Source organism: Polypterus senegalus, chromosome 8, assembly GCF_016835505.1.
Source record: "Polypterus senegalus isolate Bchr_013 chromosome 8, ASM1683550v1, whole genome shotgun sequence".
Classification (NCBI taxonomy): domain Eukaryota; kingdom Metazoa; phylum Chordata; class Cladistia; order Polypteriformes; family Polypteridae; genus Polypterus; species Polypterus senegalus.
This window is the reverse complement of record NC_053161.1, coordinates 74,609,941-74,630,512: the sequence shown is the minus strand read 5'-3', so window position 1 is coordinate 74,630,512 and position 20,572 is coordinate 74,609,941. Positions and strand designations below refer to the sequence as shown.

General features: G+C 35.6%; 1 protein-coding gene across 1 annotated transcript in view; it reads left to right on the top strand.

Annotated features, from left to right (window-relative positions):
• Positions 1 to 20,572, top strand: part of celf2 (cugbp, Elav-like family member 2) — a 533,587-nt gene that overhangs the window by 485,676 nt on the left and 27,339 nt on the right. Inside the window, exon 9 of the mRNA XM_039761305.1 lies at positions 6,086 to 6,149. Within this exon, the coding sequence (XP_039617239.1) occupies positions 6,086 to 6,149 (64 nt within the window). The remainder of the gene's footprint in view (positions 1 to 6,085; positions 6,150 to 20,572) is intronic.

Sequence of the window (20,572 nt, the reverse complement as noted above, 5' to 3'; positions counted from 1 at the left end):
TTGTTCTGTGTCTCCTAATTTCTCTGTTTTTTCAGTTGTACTCAGTCACCATTTGGGGTACCACATAAAGTTGATCAGCATAGGTCAGAATGTACAGTAAAATGAAGATCTTTGGCTGAAACCTTTTATTTCTCTTCAGTAGCACTGTACAGTGCCCTTATGTACTTAAACATCTCCACTTAGGGCAGGTACAGACCACTATTCTTTTATTATAGGACTACATTTGGAGATAATTCCCATTATAACCACTAGAAACAATATTATTTTGGTGGAGTCATGTCTGCATGTTTAAATAGGTTAGATTTAACATCAAGGATGTAAGCATAATTTCAAATTTACAAACATGCTGAAATGTCCTTTACACCTTTATACTTTTGTTGCACCTCCAGCCTTGCATAGGATTTTCCCGGAGTATCTCAGTGTTCAGTTGTCCTCTATTTGTGTATTGTTTTCACTCTTCAACTTTTAACTTTTTTTTTTGCTGCAAGCATCTCAAAAAAACTTCATTTGATTTATCGTTATGTGCTGTACACCATATATGAACTTTTTTGCCCAATTCAGATCCAGAGACTCCATCTTCCCATTAGGCATAAGGCAGGAGTCAATCCTGGTAAATGAGGCTTAGTTCAATGCAACGCACACTTCTCAACACATCCATGCTGAACCAATTTAAACAGTGGTCATGAGTCCAGGTGTCAAAAAATAAATAATCTTTCTAGCTGCTTTCCTAAACAAACGCGTATCATATTATCAAGATGAGACAACTGTCCCTAAACCATTGAAAAGTATTTCTTTCACAATTTCTAAGTAGTAGCTGCTATACTATACTTTAAATAAGAGATGCTGTAAGAAATCGGGGAAAATTGAAGTGAAAGATGGCAAAATGTTTTGGGTTGCCCTCAGTACTTTAAACTTAACACCAGATCTTTGAAAAAGCCAGCATTGTTCCTTAAAAGTGTAGTTTCTGATGTGCATTTTTTAGTCTTATTTCCTGGAGTAATCAGTAAGTTGCTGCAGTATTAATGAAGAGTCCTGATTTTTTTTATCACCAGAATTTGAAATCTTAGTATAGCAAGCTTATAACAAGTAGACACTCACTGCTCAGTAATCAAAGCTGAATACTGCTAACGACTAATACTAATGTGCAGTTTCTTCAGCTACCATTTAGCCTTTAAGATTAACAGCTGAGCTATGAAAGTGTTCTCATATTAAAGAAATAAAGGCACTAACGGTAATGGTTTCTTGCTATTCAAGGAAATAGCAGGAGCGCACTACAGGACCTAGCTTTTTTGACATTTTCATAGTATTACTACCTGGTGCTTTTATGTAATTAAGAAGTCTTTTTGAATAAAATCAAAAAGCACTTTTGCATAATCTAGCTTTTCAAATAGTGTAGAAGCCTTGAATGCCAGGTTACTGTAAGGTCCATTTATACATGTTCAGCATATTTGTAAGTAATTTTAATCAGAAACAATCACATGATTGCTCCATAGTTAATTTCTTTCTAATGTAAGTGATTTATATTTATGCTGTTTATGGTAATCTCTTGTACATAATGTATTTGGCCTTGCAGAAAGACATTAATGAGTTAATATGCAACAGTTCTTGGTGATCGAATCTTTAATAAGAATGCAGTAGTGTATTACACTAATGTGTAGTATTAATGAAAACATAGCACTATTCTCCAGAAAAATATTTAGGTTTTCGTTAACCATGTAAATTGGTTGCATTTGGCACAATTAAACACACTCAAATTCCTATCATATTATTATCAAACTTGATTAATCAATTCCTATGTGACAGGGACCAGAGCCTGTCTCGGCTGCAGTGGGTGTAAGAAAGAAACCATCCCAAGACAGAGCACAGTCCAGAACCAGCTCATACACAAATCCCTGCTTACTACGAACTGGTTTGCAATGTCAAATATAGCTAATATGCATGTATTAAGGATGTGGGAGAGAACCTATTCAGTTTGAATTCTATTTAACATTTTATATAGCATACTAATGATTACCAAGTATAGCACTGTATACATTTAAAAGTACAGTTAGAAAACAAAACACCTTGCAATATGTACTGATATTCAAAATTTCTGTCATATTCTTATGGCTCCTAATGGTAACAAATACTTTGAGCAAGTCGAACATAAGTACTAAGGCATCATGAGCAAAAAAAATTTGCTGATTCAAGGACTTTCTTCTTACCTGGCTTAAAGGACAACTGCACAAAAATGAAAAGGAGAACCTGATTAAAAATATTAATTTCCCTTTTGTTTGTTTTCTAATTTCTGTGTCAACAGGTATTGTATTTCCACTGTTACATTACTGAATAAAGTAATTCTGGCTGTTACAAAGGTTTTCCAGTCAGTATTCTTTCATATATTAAAAAGCATATGACCAGCTTCCAGATCTCTATATTTAACCCATATTACTTTCTAGTTATTTATTATTATTACTTTGCATGATCTAATTTATTGTTATGAAAGATCTGAAACACTTTAGCTGTAAGGCATTTAAAAACTTCCTGAAGAGTATATTTCACTTTTATATAAAAATCTATAACACAAGATCATTTCATGAAGTATTTTCTGCTTGCTCTTGTGCCCATTGTTATGTACACTGTATTCATACATTTTTTTGCATTCATTTACTCTGATTGTCTTAATAAAATATATAAAATAAACAATACAAAAAACATTTAGAATTAATCATTCCTCTGCCTCCCAGTTGTAGCACGCATTAAATTAAAATCCCTATTCTTTGCCTGTGGAGTAGTCAGTTGATCAGTACTTATGAGATCCTATACTCCTCGCCCACTCTGGCCTGCTGATGTAATGGCATCTGGTGGCACCTAATATCAATCCAGACTCTTCATGTTCTAGCTGGTGGAATGAACTGCCACCTCCATCTAAACCTCTGACTTACTGCTCTGAACAGTTTTTTTTATTTTTGTGCCAATACTAATCACTGATTTAACACAACTAGAATTGGCCAATTTCAATCCTGATTTTTTTTTTTCCTTTTCATTATCCTTTTAAAAAAATTACAGTAAGTTTCAGTATAACCAGAGGTGTGGAAGCTTTATGTTCAATATTAAAGTGTTAACCTTACTATTTTTTACAATTAAACTGCAGACCACGGTTTTTCCTATTCATTTTGTTTTATTATACAGCAACCATAAAAATACTGGAATAAAGTAAGTTCCTTTTAAAATCCATACTTTTAACAAATAAATCACGTACACAAGTACAGTATTTATCCATAATACGTGCACAGGATGGCTCCTCAGATTTCTTTTTCTCAGTTTAGTACTCCACTTTATTACTCTACTTTTTAATGTAAAAGCCAATGTTATGATCTTCCACTCTCTTCTGAAGTCTGCCTGGTTGCTCTCTATTTATAGTAAGTTCTAGCTACAAAACTGCTTGTATATTTCCTTAATAGTTAATGCCTTAAGTGAAGGAGCATGTAAATTACTGTAAAATTAAAAAGTAGGCAATATTAAAATAATTTTTTTGAGATTGGGCAATTTACTGATAACTGATCAAGTCATTTGGAGTGAAAATTGTCTGACTTAGATTGGCGGCCAATCGATTGTCAAAACACTATTTTGAAGATTCTTTTTTTCTGTGAATATAATGCTAATTGATAACAGAGTTGATGCTCGGTTCTTTGTAGTTCAGAAAAGATGAACTGGTCTTCTGTTCGGCTTACAGTTATTTGCTTGTGATGGTCAATTTTGTTACTCAGTCCTGTAACAAAACACATGTTTGAAAATAGTCTACAGATTGATGTTTATTCAATTATATTGAATATTTTGTGCACATTTTGTGTACATTACTTTAGAGAAAAGCAACCTAAATGAGTAAATGTAAATATGATATTAGTGGTTGTTTTGTCACATGTACATAGCAAAATAAAGTTCTTAATTGAATGTTCAACTGACTAGAATAAGCAAAATACTTAGATCATAAAATATTAATATTGTAGCTGTTCCCCATTACTCTAAAGGGCAGTGTAGTATATCCTTGCAAGAGGACCAGAGAGGAGCTCCTTCATAGCAAACTCCTCAAACTGAACTTGAACAGCATCACATGCCCCCTTATCCTTGTCTTTCTAAATAACAGAAGTCAGACACTAACTCTGAGCAGACATTGGTCTTAGTTCCTGACCCCTAAACACATGGTCACCACAGTCGTGTATTAGGTCCCCTTTGCTTTTTTACTTCTACATTAGCTCCAGTGATCTATTTGTAAATCTGCTGAGGAATTCTAGTTGATGCCCCCCAGACTGCAGATGAGATGACCAGTCAGGCCATTTAGTGTGCTCTGTGCAATACTGACCTGAATGCACTAAATGTTGAAGAAAATGTCTGTTAATTATAGATACTTCCATCTTCTTGAACCTTTTGCTTATAAATGGTGACCACTATTACCAACACTCTGAGCTGAGATGAAAACATGGTTTCATCATCCAATCTTGCCTACAAAACACATGATCTATTTTTTTTTTACAGAATTACTTAGCAGAAACAGCACATCATTTGATCTGACTAAACCAAAGCTGAAACAAGCTGTACAATTACTGGACATTTCTAAATTAATAGCTTGAACCAAATGCTAAATAACAAACAAAAATAAATTGGAGACAACTAGGGTCAAGTCTGAAAAGCACCATGATTGTTGAAACATTGCCTGTTTATAATACATAATGGTGTCTCTTTGTATTTGGCTACCAACTATGCACAATCTCTCCCTCCTTCTTGGTTCATCATTTTTCTTTCAAGATGCCCGAGCAGTATTTAATACTTAGTAGAGATGCTTCAAACTATTTTGACGTTGGAAAGGACATCAGAACCTTTGAGGAGGTGTGTAAGTTTAAGTGGTTGTACATTCGTAAAAATACCCAATACAGTCTTTACTGCTATAACTAGCTAAATAAAATACAAGAACTTCCAGCAAAAAATCATGTATTACCATGGTGCTGTGTCTAAAAAGGTTTCCTTTGTTGACACCTGTAGCACAGCCCTCTTGTTTATCTTTTATGATGATTTTTGTTATGCTTGCAATCTATATCCATTGCTAACATCTTTACCTCATTTTTATCTGGTCTTATCCAGGTAGAGACAGAAATGACCTCCAGCTTTCTTCCTTGGCAGTCTAGTGCAACAGATGCAAGGTTCAAAGGGCTTTTATGAAAGACAGGTGTTACCAACTTGTAACAGGATTTTGGTCTGTGCCAGAGAACCTCATACGTCTGAATTCCACTCTACCTTTCCAGATATTCATAACATTTTGGATAGCATGGCCCTAGCAGCTTGTCTTTATAGACTTTATAGACTATGCATTGTGTGCAATCCCCTTAAATTCCATTAATCTAGTAAACGGGGCCATCTGCTACCCAGAAAGTGGAAAAACTGAGGAAATGGCAGTCCACAAAAGACACATTATATGTAGGGTGATTATTTTGCTTAGTTTAAGGAATATTATTTCCATCAACTCATATTAATAACGGATTGATGATAGTCCTAACCCAGCACAGTTTACAATTGCAGTATTAAATATATCTTGAATGCATATTGTAATCTTTTTAGTTAGCCAATAAAAGGTGTCATTTTGCTTGGCTTTTCTCTACATTCATAATGGCTGACATGGTACAACACCCTAGTACTACTCAAAAAAGTGTAATAATGAATGCCATCGTGTGCCCATATTATCTTGCTTAGAATAACATACTTATGAATTGCACCAAACGGTGCAAAATAACTGGTTTTGATTGAGAAAGTTGGATTTACCCTAACCACAATGCTCTTGACAGTTTTAATTAGTCATAGCATGTTGGTTCAAACATATTTAACACTTGAGTATTAAAGGTTTTAATTGTTTTACTACTTTCTTTCTTTCTTCCTCTCTTAATATGGATTTACATCACAGCTCAAGTGATTCTTAATTTGTCAGTGTGAGTTCATTTTAAACATTATGGCTCAAGAATCTGGAACAGGAAATAAAAGGTGTTAGAGTTATAATAGAAGGCAGACAATTTGTCATTTTAATATATAAATAAATAGCAATTTCTTTATTTTTCAGCTCTTACAGCAAGCAACCTCTTCTAGTAATTTGGGAGCATTTAGTGGCATTCAGCAAATGGCAGGTAAGTGAAATTACTTTGGCAAATGGTCTTTTTGTCTATGTCTTTCCCAGTGTTGTTCTTTAATACAGTATATATTGTGAGAAGCTGAGCAAGCCAGTGATGACAGTAGGCAGATCTTGAGCAGCTATTTTGGTGACTTGGATACAAATTGAAAAAAAAATAATAGTTTTAATTCAAAAGTCCAGTGCAAAACCTAGGCATTTTTTTAAATCCCTGTGTTTTTAATACTTCAACTTCAATTTAAATGATACAGGCTTCAACTGTTTAATGTATGTAATTGGTTTAAGTTAACTAGAGTACAATACCCAATTACTTTGTAAGGCTGATTTTTTTTTTTTAAAAGGAGTAGACTTAATGATTCATATTTATATAGATGTCATGTAGTGTTCTCCTGTATTTTATGTTTTATTATTCTTTATATTCTGTACATCCTAAGCAGAAAGTCAGTTTTTACAAAGGTGTTGCACATTCAGCAGCTACTTGCTACTATATTAGTACATTAGTGTCACAGCCTCACAGCTTAATAGTCCAGAGAAAGAATAAATAGCAACTTGAGCACTGCCTATGTGAACATTCATCTTGTATGCCTGCGTGTACTTTTTTGTTGTTGTTTTTGTTGTTACTTGGCTTTACCTACTACATGTACACATAAATTGTATTAGTGATGATTGTGTTTATGGGAGTGAACCTATTGTGCTGGTGCTCCTCCAAAGGCAGGTATCAACAAGCTAAATGTAACATTAGAACATTCTGAACGAGAAAATTCCATTCTGCCCAACAAAGCTCACTATTCCTGTCCACTTAATTCCACCAAAATAACATCAAACCTAGTTTTAAGTCCCTAAAGTCCTACTGTCTACCACAGCATTTGGTCACTTGTTCCATGTGTTTGTAGACAGATAGAAAGAAAGAACTATCTATCTATTTGTCCCCAGGGGGAAATTTGCCTTTTTACAGAACATCTTTAAATAAATAAATACATAAATAGATGGGTAAATGAATATACACGCACACTTTGGTCTGAACACATATTGGAATTATTGTAAAGCCAAAAACTTTCAAAAGAAAGAAAAGTTCTAACTTGGTTCTCACAGTCTCAGTGAGACATTATGCATATGTATTGCTGTTGGTATAAAGGAGCTACAGTAGTGTTTCTTGACCCACTTCTGCTGAATGATTTGTTGGCTGAAAATACTTTTGTGTTAATGTGTCAGATAGAGGATATGGAGCATTGTTCATAATGGCATTCAGTTTTGTTTTAATTTTCTCCTTTGCTACTACCTCCAGGGTGTTTCCTATAACTGAGTTTATTATCCCTTTTTACACTAGAATCCCTGAAGCCTGTAAAATGTTCGCATGTCCTGAACCACCTTAACTTTTCTCTCATCTCTTTATCACTGTGCCAATTGCCTGCTGATTTAAGCTTTTGTTTTGCAAATTTGGCAATTAGCAGTAGCAGCCTGCACTCACCCCTCCTCCATTTTAAGCCTCATAAAGGCATCACATAGTAAAATTCTCACAGCTTAAGTATGTTTTTTTCATATGTTATCAATGTAAATGTAGAACTGGGAAAAAAATGCAAGTTGGACCCAGATTTGAACCGAGTAACCTCTTGACTACAAAGCAGCAGCTTCTACCTCTATGCTACATGAGCATATCTGCGAAATAGCTGCATTTCCACTGTGAAACGTGCAAGCACACACATGCATACAAATGTCATTATTTTGTACCAACTGATATTTGGGCTTCAGTCTTTACACATTCATAGCTATATGTCATTTGAACAGTTTTTATTTTGATTCTGTTTTATTCCTGAATAAAAGTACACTAGTTATACCTTTTGTGAAAGTGTTTATTTGATATTTGGACTTCAGTCTTTACACATTTTACACTTCACCTCAACATTGTCGTTATTACTGTAACATATGAAAAATAATTCTGATTTACCTATGTGTACAACTTGTGTTGCCTCACATCTGTTATGTCATCCTTTATTTACACAGATACTGTGGTTGTAGACATGGACACACATGAAATATATGTTTTTCAAATAATGATATATCATTTACCTATAATGTTCCCTACAACTCATTGCCAGATAAAAGCATCAACACAGACTGAGAGACTATTGCTGAGTGGGTTAAATGGAGGATGGGTGAGTGCAGGTTGGTACTGCTGAGGCATATGGAAAACAAAAGCATATCAGCAAGCAACTGGCCCAGTGATAAAGAACTGCAAGGAAAATTTAAGGTGGTCAGAGACAATGAAGATGTTTACAGGCTACTGGGATTCTAGTATTAATTAGCCTGTTGAATCGGTGGACCTCTCTTGAAGTGCTGTTTCCAGCCCAGTACACCACAGCATAGAAAATCCCACTGGCCATCACATAGTTATAGTTCTCTATGTAAAGAAAAATTTTGTAATGTTTGTGTGAGGCATACCCTAAACAAGTTCCCAATTGTGTCTTTTTGTTCTTGTTGAACTCATTTTAAAATAACAATCTCAATCCACTATACTAATGCCCTCCATAAATTTAAACACTTCCCCCAAGTCATTTCCTAATTTTCTTTAGTTTAAACTGAAAAGGCTCAGCTCTTTTAATCTTCATAATTCATTCCCACTAGCCCTAGAATCAGCCAAATTGCTCTTCTCTGGACTTTTATTTGTGCTGCTATGCCCTTTTAGTAACCTGGAGACCAAAACTGTACACAGTATTCCAGATGCGGTCTTACCAGTACATTGTAAAGCTTGAGCATAACCTTCTTGGACTCGTACTCTACACATCATGCTAAATGACCTAACATTCTTTTAGCCTTAAAGGCTTCTGAACAATGTCTTCAAGTTGATAGCGTCGAGTCTACTACGACTCCTAAATCCTTCTCAAAAGGTGTACTTTCAGATTTTAGGCCTCCCATTTTGTTTTGAAACCTAACATTTTTACTTCCTGCATGTAATACTGTATATTTACTTATATTAAATTTCATTTAATCATCATTTGTTTTGTACAGTTTGACTTTATGAGGTGGCATGTGCACCATAAGGCTTTGGACTTTTTTCCAGTTTACTATAATTCTGATCATAGCTTATGGATTAATTCTTGAAATAAATTAGCCTAATATTCTTAAAATACTACAACAGAACAGTGCTAGTATCTACAGATTGCTGTTCTTCACTATAGCAAAAAGAGTAAACCCTGAAAACCTGTGGACAGACTTTGCTTCTGTCTCTTGAACTTTCTATCTCTGGCTTTAAATCACTAATGGCACACTCTGGCTGTACATTAAGATATATCTGAAAACGTTTTCACCATTATGATCAGTAAAATGTTAAGATTATTGCTCCTTTTATCTCAGTGCTTTTGTAAATCCTCCCCAAATAATCCCTTAACATACTTTCTATATGAATAGCTATACCCTTCCTCACCTAAGAGATTCGCATCTTGAGTGCATTACACTGAGTTGCACACTATTCAAGAGTTAAACTTGGCATCACTTGAAAAAGCATAGTAAAACCACATCCTCTTTCCACACAAGTCTTATTTCATGCACACTGACTTGTAAAGGTAGAAGTAGCAAATACCAAACATTTGAAATATATTATACATTAAAATGCAATGAAAACCTTTTCTTTGTCTAGAGTATGAATTATTGTGCTTTTTCTATGTTGAAGAAGTTAAGCAATCAGCTCTGGATAGTGTAAAAGGTGAAAGAAAAGGAAAAATTTTGAGGCAAGTAATGAAATTGCTTTTAACATTAAGATGGTTGTGACCAGAGGTGGGTAGAGAACCCAAAAATTGTACTCAAGTAAGTGTTACTTCAAAATAATATTACTCAAGTAGAAGTAAAAAGTAGTCATCCAAAAAATTACTCAAGTAAGAGTAAAAAAGTATTTGGTGAAAAGACTAATCAAGTACTGAGTAACTGTTTGAACATAATAAATGATTTATTTTTTAGAAATGTTGTAATAAGACAGACAAAAATATAAAATAATGTGCAAATGCTGCTATTTCCAAATAATAAAATAAAAAATGAGTAAACACAAATAACATCTTTACAAAATAAAGATGCACAAATAACACAAAGTTCCAAATCTGTTTTTCACAACAAAGCTTTTTGAAGCCAATAACTACAGTAGGTAACATGTATGTTTGAACAGTGCAAACTACTTCCAGTGACAAGATATACTGTACACTGACAGTATAATACTGTATATTCACTTTGTGATATAGCGTGTCTGCAGCTTCAAAAAAAAAAAAAAAGGGCCAGTTTCAAATCCATAAAGCCGTGTCACTCTGCATGGGCGCAATTGCACAACTGCAGGGAGATAATGAGGTAGTTGGAGCAGGTCGCACCTGCACATGTGTATCTATACGGGTCAGCACAAAAAAGGAAGGAGGAATCCGTCTCCGCCAGCTACGTGAGCAGTGGATGAACAAGGAGAATGAGAAGGAGTTGGGCTGCATGTTAACCTCCGATTTTTAATGGATTTATTGATTTTTATTTTTTTTTTTTTATCCTTTTCACAGTGATTTTTATGGATTTACTAGCAGAATACCCGTGCTTCACAGCAGAGAAGTAGTGTGTTAAAGAAGTTATGAAAAAGAAAAGGAAAAATTTTAAAAATAACGTAACATGATTGTTAATGTAATTGTTTTGTCATTGATATGAGTGTTGTTGTTATATATATATATATATAGATTTTATCTATCTATCTACAGTGGTGTGAAAAACTATTTGCCCCCTTCCTGATTTCTTATTCTTTTGCATGTTTGTCACACAAAATGTTTCTGATCATCAAACACATTTAACCATTAGTCAAATATAACACAAGTAAACACAAAATGCAGTTTTTAAATGATGGTTTTATTATTTAGGAGAAAAAATCAAACCTACATGGCCCTGTGTGAAAAGTAATTGCCCCTGAACCTAATAACTGGTTGGGCCACCCTTAGCAGCAATAACTGCAATCAAGCGTTTGCGATAACTTGCAATGAGTCTTTTACAGCGCTCTGGAGGAATTTTGGCCCACTCATCTTTGCAGAATTGTTGTAATTCAGCTTTATTTGAGGGTTTTCTAGCATGAACCGCCTTTTTAAGGTCATGCCATAGCATCTCAATTGGATTCAGGTCAGGACTTTGACTAGGCCACTCCAAAGTCTTCATTTTGTTTTTCTTCAGCCATTCAGAGGTGGATTTGCTGGTGTGTTTCGGGTCATTGTCCTGTTGCAGCACCCAAGATCGCTTCAGCTTGAGTTGACGAACAGATGGCGGACATTCTCCTTCAGGATTTTTGGTAGACAGTAGAATTCATGGTTCCATCTATCACAGCAAGCCTTCCAGGTCCTGAAGCAGCAAAACAACCCCAGACCATCACACTACCACCACCACATTTTACTGTTGGTATGATGTTCTTTTCTGAAATGCTGTGTTCCTTTTACGCCAGATGTAACGGGACATTTGCCTTCCAAAAAGTTCAACTTTTGTCTCATCAGTCCACAAGGTATTTTCCCAAAAGTCTTGGCAATCATTGAGATGTTTCTTAGCAAAATTGAGACGAGCCCTAATGTTCTTTTTGCTTAACAGTGGTTTTGCGTCTTGGAAATCTGCCATGCAGGCCGTTTTTGCCCAGTCTCTTTCTTATGGTGGAGTCGTGAACACTGACCTTAATTGAGGCAAGTGAGACCTGCAGTTCTTTAGACGTTGTCCTGGGGTCTTTTAAGACCTCTCGGATGAGTCGTCTCTGCGCTCTTGGGGTAATTTTGGTTGGCCGGCCACTCCGGGGAAGGTTCACCACTGTTCCATGTTTTTTCCATTTGTGGATAATGGCTCTCACTGTGGTTCGCTGGAGTCCCAAAGCTTTAGAAATGGCTTTATAACCTTTATCAGACTTAAAGATCTCAATTACTTCTGTTCTCATTTGTTCCTGAATTTCTTTGGATCTTGGCATGATGTCTAGCTTTTGAGGTGCTTTTGGTCTACTTCTCTGTGTCAGGCAGCTCCTATTTAAGTGATTTCTTGATTGAAACAGGTGTGGCAGTAATCAGGAAATTGAACTCAGGTGTGATACACCACAGTTAGGTTATTTTTTAACAAGGGGGCAATTCCTTTTTCACACAGGGCCATGTAGGTTTGGATTTTTTCTCCCTAAATAATAAAACCATCATTTAAAACTGCATTTTGTGTTTACTTGTGTTATATTTGACTAATGGTTAAATGTGTTTGATGATCAGAAACATTTTGTGTGACAAACATGCAAAAGAATAAGAAATCAGGAAGGGGGCTAATAGTTTTTCACACCACTGTATGTATATATATATAGTAAAATACCCGCGCTTCGCAGCGGAATAGTAAAAAGAAAAGGAAACATTTTAATAATAACGTAACATGATTGACAATGTAATTGTTTTGTCATTGTCATGAGTGTTGCTGGCATATATATATATATATATATATATATATATATATATACACACACACACACACATATACTATGGGGTGCCAAACAGATTTTCTGAATATTTAAAGTTGGCGTCAGAATATATAAAGTCATTCCCGAATATATAAAGTCTAAACTTAAATATACAGTGGTACCTCGGTATATGTCTGCTTTGGAATAAGTCCAACTTGGTAAACGTCCTGTTTAGAAGTAAAATATTTTGCTTGGTATACGACCTTTGTTTGGAATACGACTCATGTGCTAGAACAACACGTGTGGTATACCGGGCGTGCGTCTTCAAAAAAAAAAAAAAGGGGCAAGTTTTAACCTGTACAGTAATCCCTCGCTATATCGCGCTTCGACTTTCGCAGCTTCACTCTATCGTGGATTTTATATGAAAGCATAACTAAATATATAACGCGGATTTTTCGCTGCTTCGCAGGTTCTGTGGACAATGTGTCTTTTTACTTCCTGTAAATGCTTCCTCAGTTGGTTTGCCCAGTTGATTTCATACAAGGGACGCTATTGGCGGATGACTGAGAAGCTAACCAATCTGAGCACGCAGTTAAGTTCCTTCGCGCTGAATGCAGTGTTAACCAGGAAGTCTCCTCTCGCTCATTCAGCATCCACGTGTTTCGCTGTGTAAAGAGTTAACTTTTGTGCTCTTTTGTGTTTATCTTTGTGCATAGTCAAGCCCTTCATTATGGCTCCAAAACGATCTGCTACTGCTTCAGGGCCGTGCCCAAGTGCAAACGGAAGATGTTAATGATTGCCGAAAAGGTAAACGTTTTGGATTTGTTGAAGGCTACGATTCTTTTTATTTAAAAAGTAGGAAAGGAATACAAGATCTACGGCCGCAGTGTCCTTTTAACCAGGGTGCAAAACGAGTTGTAAGTGGATGTAATAAGGCAGTAGTCTGGATGGAATCTGCTTTAGGGATTTGGATTGAAGACTGCCAGAAGAAGAGCAAAGGCAGTGCTTCACAATCGCCTGAAGAGGCTCCTTTGGAAGAGCTGTAACGCTCTCCTTTGTTGTGCAGTAAAATTAAACTCATTGTTATTGGACAAGTCATTTTAATTTATTTCATCTAATTATCTAGTATTTTTGTATTAAGCAGTGTTTAAATTATTTTATACAACCCCATCAATGTATAATATGCCAATAACAATAGGATTTTTTTTTTCATGGGAATGAATTAATCATTTAACCCATTATTTCTTATGGGAAAAATTTGTTTGGTATAAGTCCAAGGATCTGGAACGGATTAAGGACGTATACCAAGGTACCACTGTATAAAGTCACTGTCGGAATATATAAAGTCAAAACTTGAATATATAAAGTCACTGTCGGAATATATAAAGTCAAAACCTGAATATATAAAGTCAGCAACGGAATTTATAAACTCGTTCCTGAATAAATAAAGTAAAAATATATTGATTAAAACGACTCTGAACTGAACTAAGTTAACAAAAACGTATTCAGAAAAATAAATTAAAAAAACACTTTTCGGTTAATGTTTTGAAAATGATGCATGTGCCCTGCCCAGGATTGGTTCCTGCCTTGCGCCCAGTGTTGGCTGGGATTGGCTCCAGCAGACCCCCGTGACCCTGTGGTCGGATTCAACGGGATGGGAAATGGATGGATATTCCAGCGCTGACTTTGTATATTCCAGTGCTGACTTTATATATTCAAGTTTTAACTTTAAATATTCCAACGCCGTCTTTATATACTCAGGTTTTGACTTTATATATTTGGGAATTACTTTATATATTCAAGTTTTGACTTTATATATTCAGAAACAAGTTTTGACTTTATTTATTCCGACAGTGACTTTATATAATCAAGTTTTCACTTTATATATTCAGGAATGACTTTATATATACAAGTTTTGACTTTATATAGTTAAATTTAGTCATCATTGCATAAATTTTTCTTCACCATAGAAATTTAAAGACTAAATTCAACTTCCATTCCTACCAAAGATATTTCTGGCGACTAAATAGAACTTACTTATATCCAAATTCGAGCTTTTGAGCTGTCGCCTGCCTGGCTGAATAAGTCGCCCTCGCTTCGCTCTTACTTTTTTACCGTTCATTTAATCATGGCTAGTGGCGGAAAAATTATAAAATGGAAGGAGGATTACACTGAGTATGGCTTTACCAAAACAATTATTGATGGCGAATAAAGTATCGATTATTCATAGAGCTTCAATTGATGATCTGTTTTTCTGTGTTAACTTCATATTTTTTCATACTTCTCAAACCAAGGGGGTGCGAGGGTAAAATGAATCAGGAAGCGCTGATCAATGTAATTGGTGTACCAGGAAATCATGCATTGACAGAAGTTCCCCTTTGCTTGGAATGCAAAGTGTGATTAAATGCATTATTCTTTAACGCATTATGGAGCACATGCATCGAAGCTACTCAGCTGTGCTTGTGCTAAGAAAAGGAAACATTTTAAAAATAACATAACACGATTGTCAATGTAACCTTTTGTAACTAGTGCCTGGAGGATTCAGTGTGGAGAAACTCTACAGACAGCGTGTGTATTAACTTGTGGATTTTTCTGTGAGTATTTGGTGGCAGCGTCACAAAGTCGCTTCCGTAAGACTGCGTTAGCTGCGGAGCTCAGCTCAGAGCGAAATGAGGTGAATGGGAGGGGAGATGATGACGTGACTCCCCACCCGCCTTAACTGTCAATCCCCCACAAACACAGTCTCTCGGAATTTGCATAAGCACAGCCCTTCACCTGCAATTTTAACTTAGTTACAAAGTGAACAAAACTCTCGTTTATATCCTGCATCCTCTTATTAAACTTGTATCCCGCATTACCCGTGGGCATGACAAACGCCAGCGGCCGCCTGTCTATGAACTTAATTTAAACTTTAGGTTTACACCGTGCTTTGTTTCCGAAGTAGCAGCACTCATGAATATGGTTGTATATGTCACTCACTCGCTTCTTATTGTTTCGCTGCCTTCTCAATCATATAATGCATGTTTTCTTCAGCGCTTTTAGGAGCTCTTCCTTGTTTTCTACATACTGTGTTGACAGTCAGTTCACGTCATTACGTGGGAGGCGTGATGATGTCACATGAAACTCTGCCCCCCAACCTCCGCCCCATCCACTCCGCCCACCCCGGCTTTCGAGCTCAACTCCATTACAGTATATGGAAAAAATATGAAAAAAAATGGCTTCCAGTTATGACCATTATGCATAGAATTTCGAAATGAAACCTGCCCAACTTTTGTAAAAAAGCTGTAAGGAATGAGCCTGCCAAATTTCAGCCTTCCACCCACACAGGAAGTTGGAGAATTAGTGATGAGTCAGTCAGTGAGTGAGTCAGTGAGGGCTTTGCCTTTTATTAGTATAGATATATGTACTTTTTTTTTTTTTTTTAGACCACTGCACCATTGACACTTCTGTTGATTTTACTTTTGTTTTGAAGGTTTTTAATAAAAGCATTTGAGCACTTTTTCCACCGTTCTCTGGCCTCATCAGTGAATTATCCTCCTATGTCAGCTTATCTCGGTCATAACTATCGATGGTATGGGTTCAGCAGACTCCTATGTGAGAAGAGGGAGTCTGTAGGGGACCGGCATCGTCACACACTTGCCCTCCAAAGAGCACAGCTAATAGAAAATAACATTAGAACAAGGCAGCTTGTGCACGTACAAGAAGTCTTACTTTACCATGACTGTCTGTGCATGTTTGGTTAAAATGTGCTTGTTGTTCACTCAGTGAAGAGATGGTTAAGCTTCTCAAGGTTCTTGTAGTGGAGCTGTGACCGTTTAGCAGTGAACAGGAGCCCCGCATGACTAAAAAGTCTCTCACAGAGGCAGGAAGTTTGTGTGTGGCCATGTGACTGCATGGCTACATTTGATTGGTGAAACGGAGTCATTTGATTATTGTTGCTATGTCTGATTGGTGAAGCAGTCATGCTGTAGATCCAAAAAATACAGTGTAATGCATAAATGGAAAAAAGTAACGAGTCGAGTGTTGCCCAATATAGCGGAGTAAGAGTAGCGTTTCTTCTTCACAAATGTACTCAAGTAAAAGTAAAAAGTATGCTGCAGTAAAACTACTCTTAGAAGTACAGTTTTTTTTAAAAGTTACTTAAGTATAACGGAGTAATTGTAACTCGTTACTACCCACCTCTGGTTGAGACACAGGAAATGTGAATAATCAACGTCACTCTGCAGAAACCATGATTTTATTTTATTTTTTTGTTCTCGCAGCACCACAAACCCCCCAATATCTATCTATCTATCTATCTATCTATCTATCTATCTATCTATCTATCTATTCCACTTTGTTTGTTTTGAGTGTCTTAGTTATTTAAGTATTTATTAATATACATTCAGCAGTTTACTTTCTTGTGGTGTTTAGTCAGTATCTTTAATTGCCTATGCAGTGTTTTGATACATTACCGTATTTCAGTTTTTTAATATTAAGTTAGGTTTCATTATTTATAATTCTTTAAAAACAATCTAAAGTATTGTAGTATAAAATTAGTACATTAAGTAAAGTCTACTAACAGTTCATTAGATTAATAAATATAATGGAGAAGACAGTTTTATCTACTAATTTAAAATTCACAAATTAAGATTGCTAAGTAACAAACTTCAGCTTGTTTGTTACTGAGAGGACAGCCACAGATCTAAAATGTTCGTATTCAGCATACTGTGAAAGTTCACTGTAACACAGAAAGCAGGAACCATGTCAGAGGCCAGTATAGACTAGATTTTCTTAATTTTTAGAGGTATTTGATGTAGCAGGTTAGTTAGGCAGGAAAACCTGGCTATGTAATGCACAGGCTTATTTATTACTCTCGCTTCGATGAAAACTTAATTGTATTTACCTTCATGCTAGCCTTCAGCTGTGGTAATGAGTTTAAGCCGACATACAGAAATGTATCTACTTTTCCTATTTTACGGAGGATTTTTTGGTATGTTTAACTTTGCATATTATTGTACTCAGTGGTTAGAAACCAAAGAGTTTATATAAAAGCATAATATTTTCCAATCACTAGTGTAAAATGAGAGATCTGCAATGATGGCATCAAATTACTGCTTGTATATTATAAGTTGAAATGTACCTTAATACTAATAATGTCAGTAGCACAATGGGCAGAGCCTCTCCTTGAAGAGCTTTTGCTTAATAACCAGCTGAACTCTACAGTATATGCAGAATTATTTGAGAAAAGTGTCACTCCATCTGTTATTCTGAGAAGTGAGTGTAATTGAAATCATGCTTCTTCTGTGTACAGTGATCCCTCACTATATCGCGCTTCAACTTTCACGGCTTCACTCCATCACAGATTTTAAATGTAAGCATATCTAAATATATATCACTGATTTTTTCGCTGGTTCACGGATTTCTGCTGACAGTGGGTCTTTTAATTTATGGTACATGCTTCCTCAGTTGGTTTGCCCAGTTGATTTCATACAAGGGACGCTATTAGCGGATGCAATCAATCAGGGCACGTATTACATATTAAATAAAGCTCCTCAATGATACACGATGTGCTTCCCACATGGTGCTTCACATACTTAAAAGCCAGAACATCAATTGATTTTTGATTGTTTGCTTCTCTCTCTCTCTCTCTCTGACATTCTCTGCTCCTGACGCGCACTCCTTTGAAGAGGAAGATATGTTTGTATTCTTTTAATTGTGAGACGGAACTGTCATCTCTGTCTTGTCATGGAGCACAGTTTAAACTTTTTACTAAAGGGTGTTATTTCATGTCTAGAGGTCTTTAATGTCAAAAAACGTATTTAGAAGGTTGTAAACAGGTTTTATATGCTCTAACTGCGAAAACATTTAATTTTTAAATAAAGAATCCTACTTCCCGGAAATTCGTTTATCGCGGTAGAGTCTGGAACGGATTAACCGCGGTAAATGAGGGTTTACTTTATTATTTTTTTCATATTGTATTATTATTTAGAGTGCCTACTGTGTGTTGTATCTGGTGTTAGTTATATCTAAAATGCTGTAGAATATTATACAGTTGTGCAGTGATTTATGTTAGGATGATATTTAAGACCTGAATTTAAGCTTTCATAGACTACTTTGTGGGTGTTTACTCATCTTTCATGCTCTGTATGAAATGTGCATGCTCTTCCTGTTTCTGCATGGCTTTTTGTATGGGAACTCATAGCCCAAAAGATCTTCTTGTCAGTCGGAGTGGTTGAATTTGAATTGGTCTTGTGCAAGTTTAGCTTAAGATGGAACAGTGTTTCATTGATGAACTGATGCTGTTAAGAATAGACACTGGATTCCTGCAACCATGAGGGATATTAAGTATAATAGTGATAGCATGCAAGATATTTATTAAGTTTAAAAGCAGAATAATCTGGTACACAAAGTTTTTTCAAAGAAAGACACATTAGAATTTTTCTAGCAGCAATAAACATGTTACAATTGGAGAAAGATGCAAAAATGAAAACATTTTTGTTGTTGGTCTATATATTATTTTGAGATTTGCCTATGTTCATTATCTGTAAATAGATTCAATAGCCTGACAACCTTCAGACATATCTAGTTCTGTATTTGTTAGTTTACACTTTACCTACTAGTCCAGAAATGATAATTTCAAAATAACATTTTTACAAAGTTTAGTACCATTGCTGTTAGTTTGTTTTTCTTACTATTTAACTAAGATAAATGTTGAAAATAATTGAAAATTGATGTTTGGAGAAATAAGATTGGATGCATTAAAACCTGATGAATGCAACTAAACTCTTATTACCTGGAAACTCACAAATGATCAAATAAAATAAAGACTGTGATGGAAAAAGCAATTAAAGGCAGAAGATGAAGCCCACATCCACAATTCCCATTTAACAAGTTCCACGGATAGTGTTGATGCAAAGTTCTGTCAAAATATAAACTTTACACATTATATCTTTGGAAAAGTTTTTTATATCAAATGAAACATATTCTCCTGTGAGTCAGTTTGTCTCATCTGAGAAATCAGTTTTTTTTTTTCTTTTCTTTTTTTTTTTGTAAGCAGATACAGGGCCCCTGTATTTCTTGCTTGAATATAAGGTACCAAGGGATGAGGAACTTTTCTTGTGTGTTCTCAAGGGCAAATCCATCCACTAAGTGAAGGGTGCTTTTTTATGTAGAAATGTAGTAGATTTCTATAATGAGTGATTCTGTTCTTGTAAAACCAGTGGATCATCTAATACCATTGCGATAAGGATGTTTTTGTTTTCCCCCCAATTTTTTTTTGAGTATGTTCATACTCTTCTACTGGTTTGAAATTGTCTTGCATCTTTAAACCAGAAATGATTTTGCTTATTTTTACTTAGTTGGAATTTAACATGACATTCACAATACATATTGTTTGTGCTTATGTGTATGTGTGTGTGTGTGTGCGTGCAAGACACAATTATGTTAACATTTGAATGGCAGAAACAATTTATTCACAAAACATAGTTCATATGTGCAAGATACAGGAATGTCTCAACCTGTTCGCTATCATGTTCAACACACAAAAACCAATGCTCAACAGTACCATTTGAAGCCTGGACACACATTTTATGGGGAATAAATGATACCACAGTATGTATCCTGTCCTTCAGGTCATTTATATCACAAACTTTCTTGCTATACACACCCTCCTTCACCGTTCCCCATAACCAGAAATCACAGGGTGTCAAATCAGGGGTGTGTGGAGGCCATTGCAAAGGTCCACCATAACCTATTCATCGAAATGGAAAGGTGTGGTCGAGATAAAAGTGTTAACATGATTTTGACTCACCTTTGTGACCGTTTTATACACAATTATACATTCAACAGCAGTCATCATATTGATTGTTTTTATATCGTCAGACTCATTACATGCCATGTGGAAGGATACTTTTCAATGTGTATGTTCTGATCTCGAAGGAACAGTTTTAAAGTACACCATGGAGACCAATCGATTAATCTTTCCAAGGCCAATTAATGAGTTGTAACTGCCTTGTATAGTGAATGCAAGATGC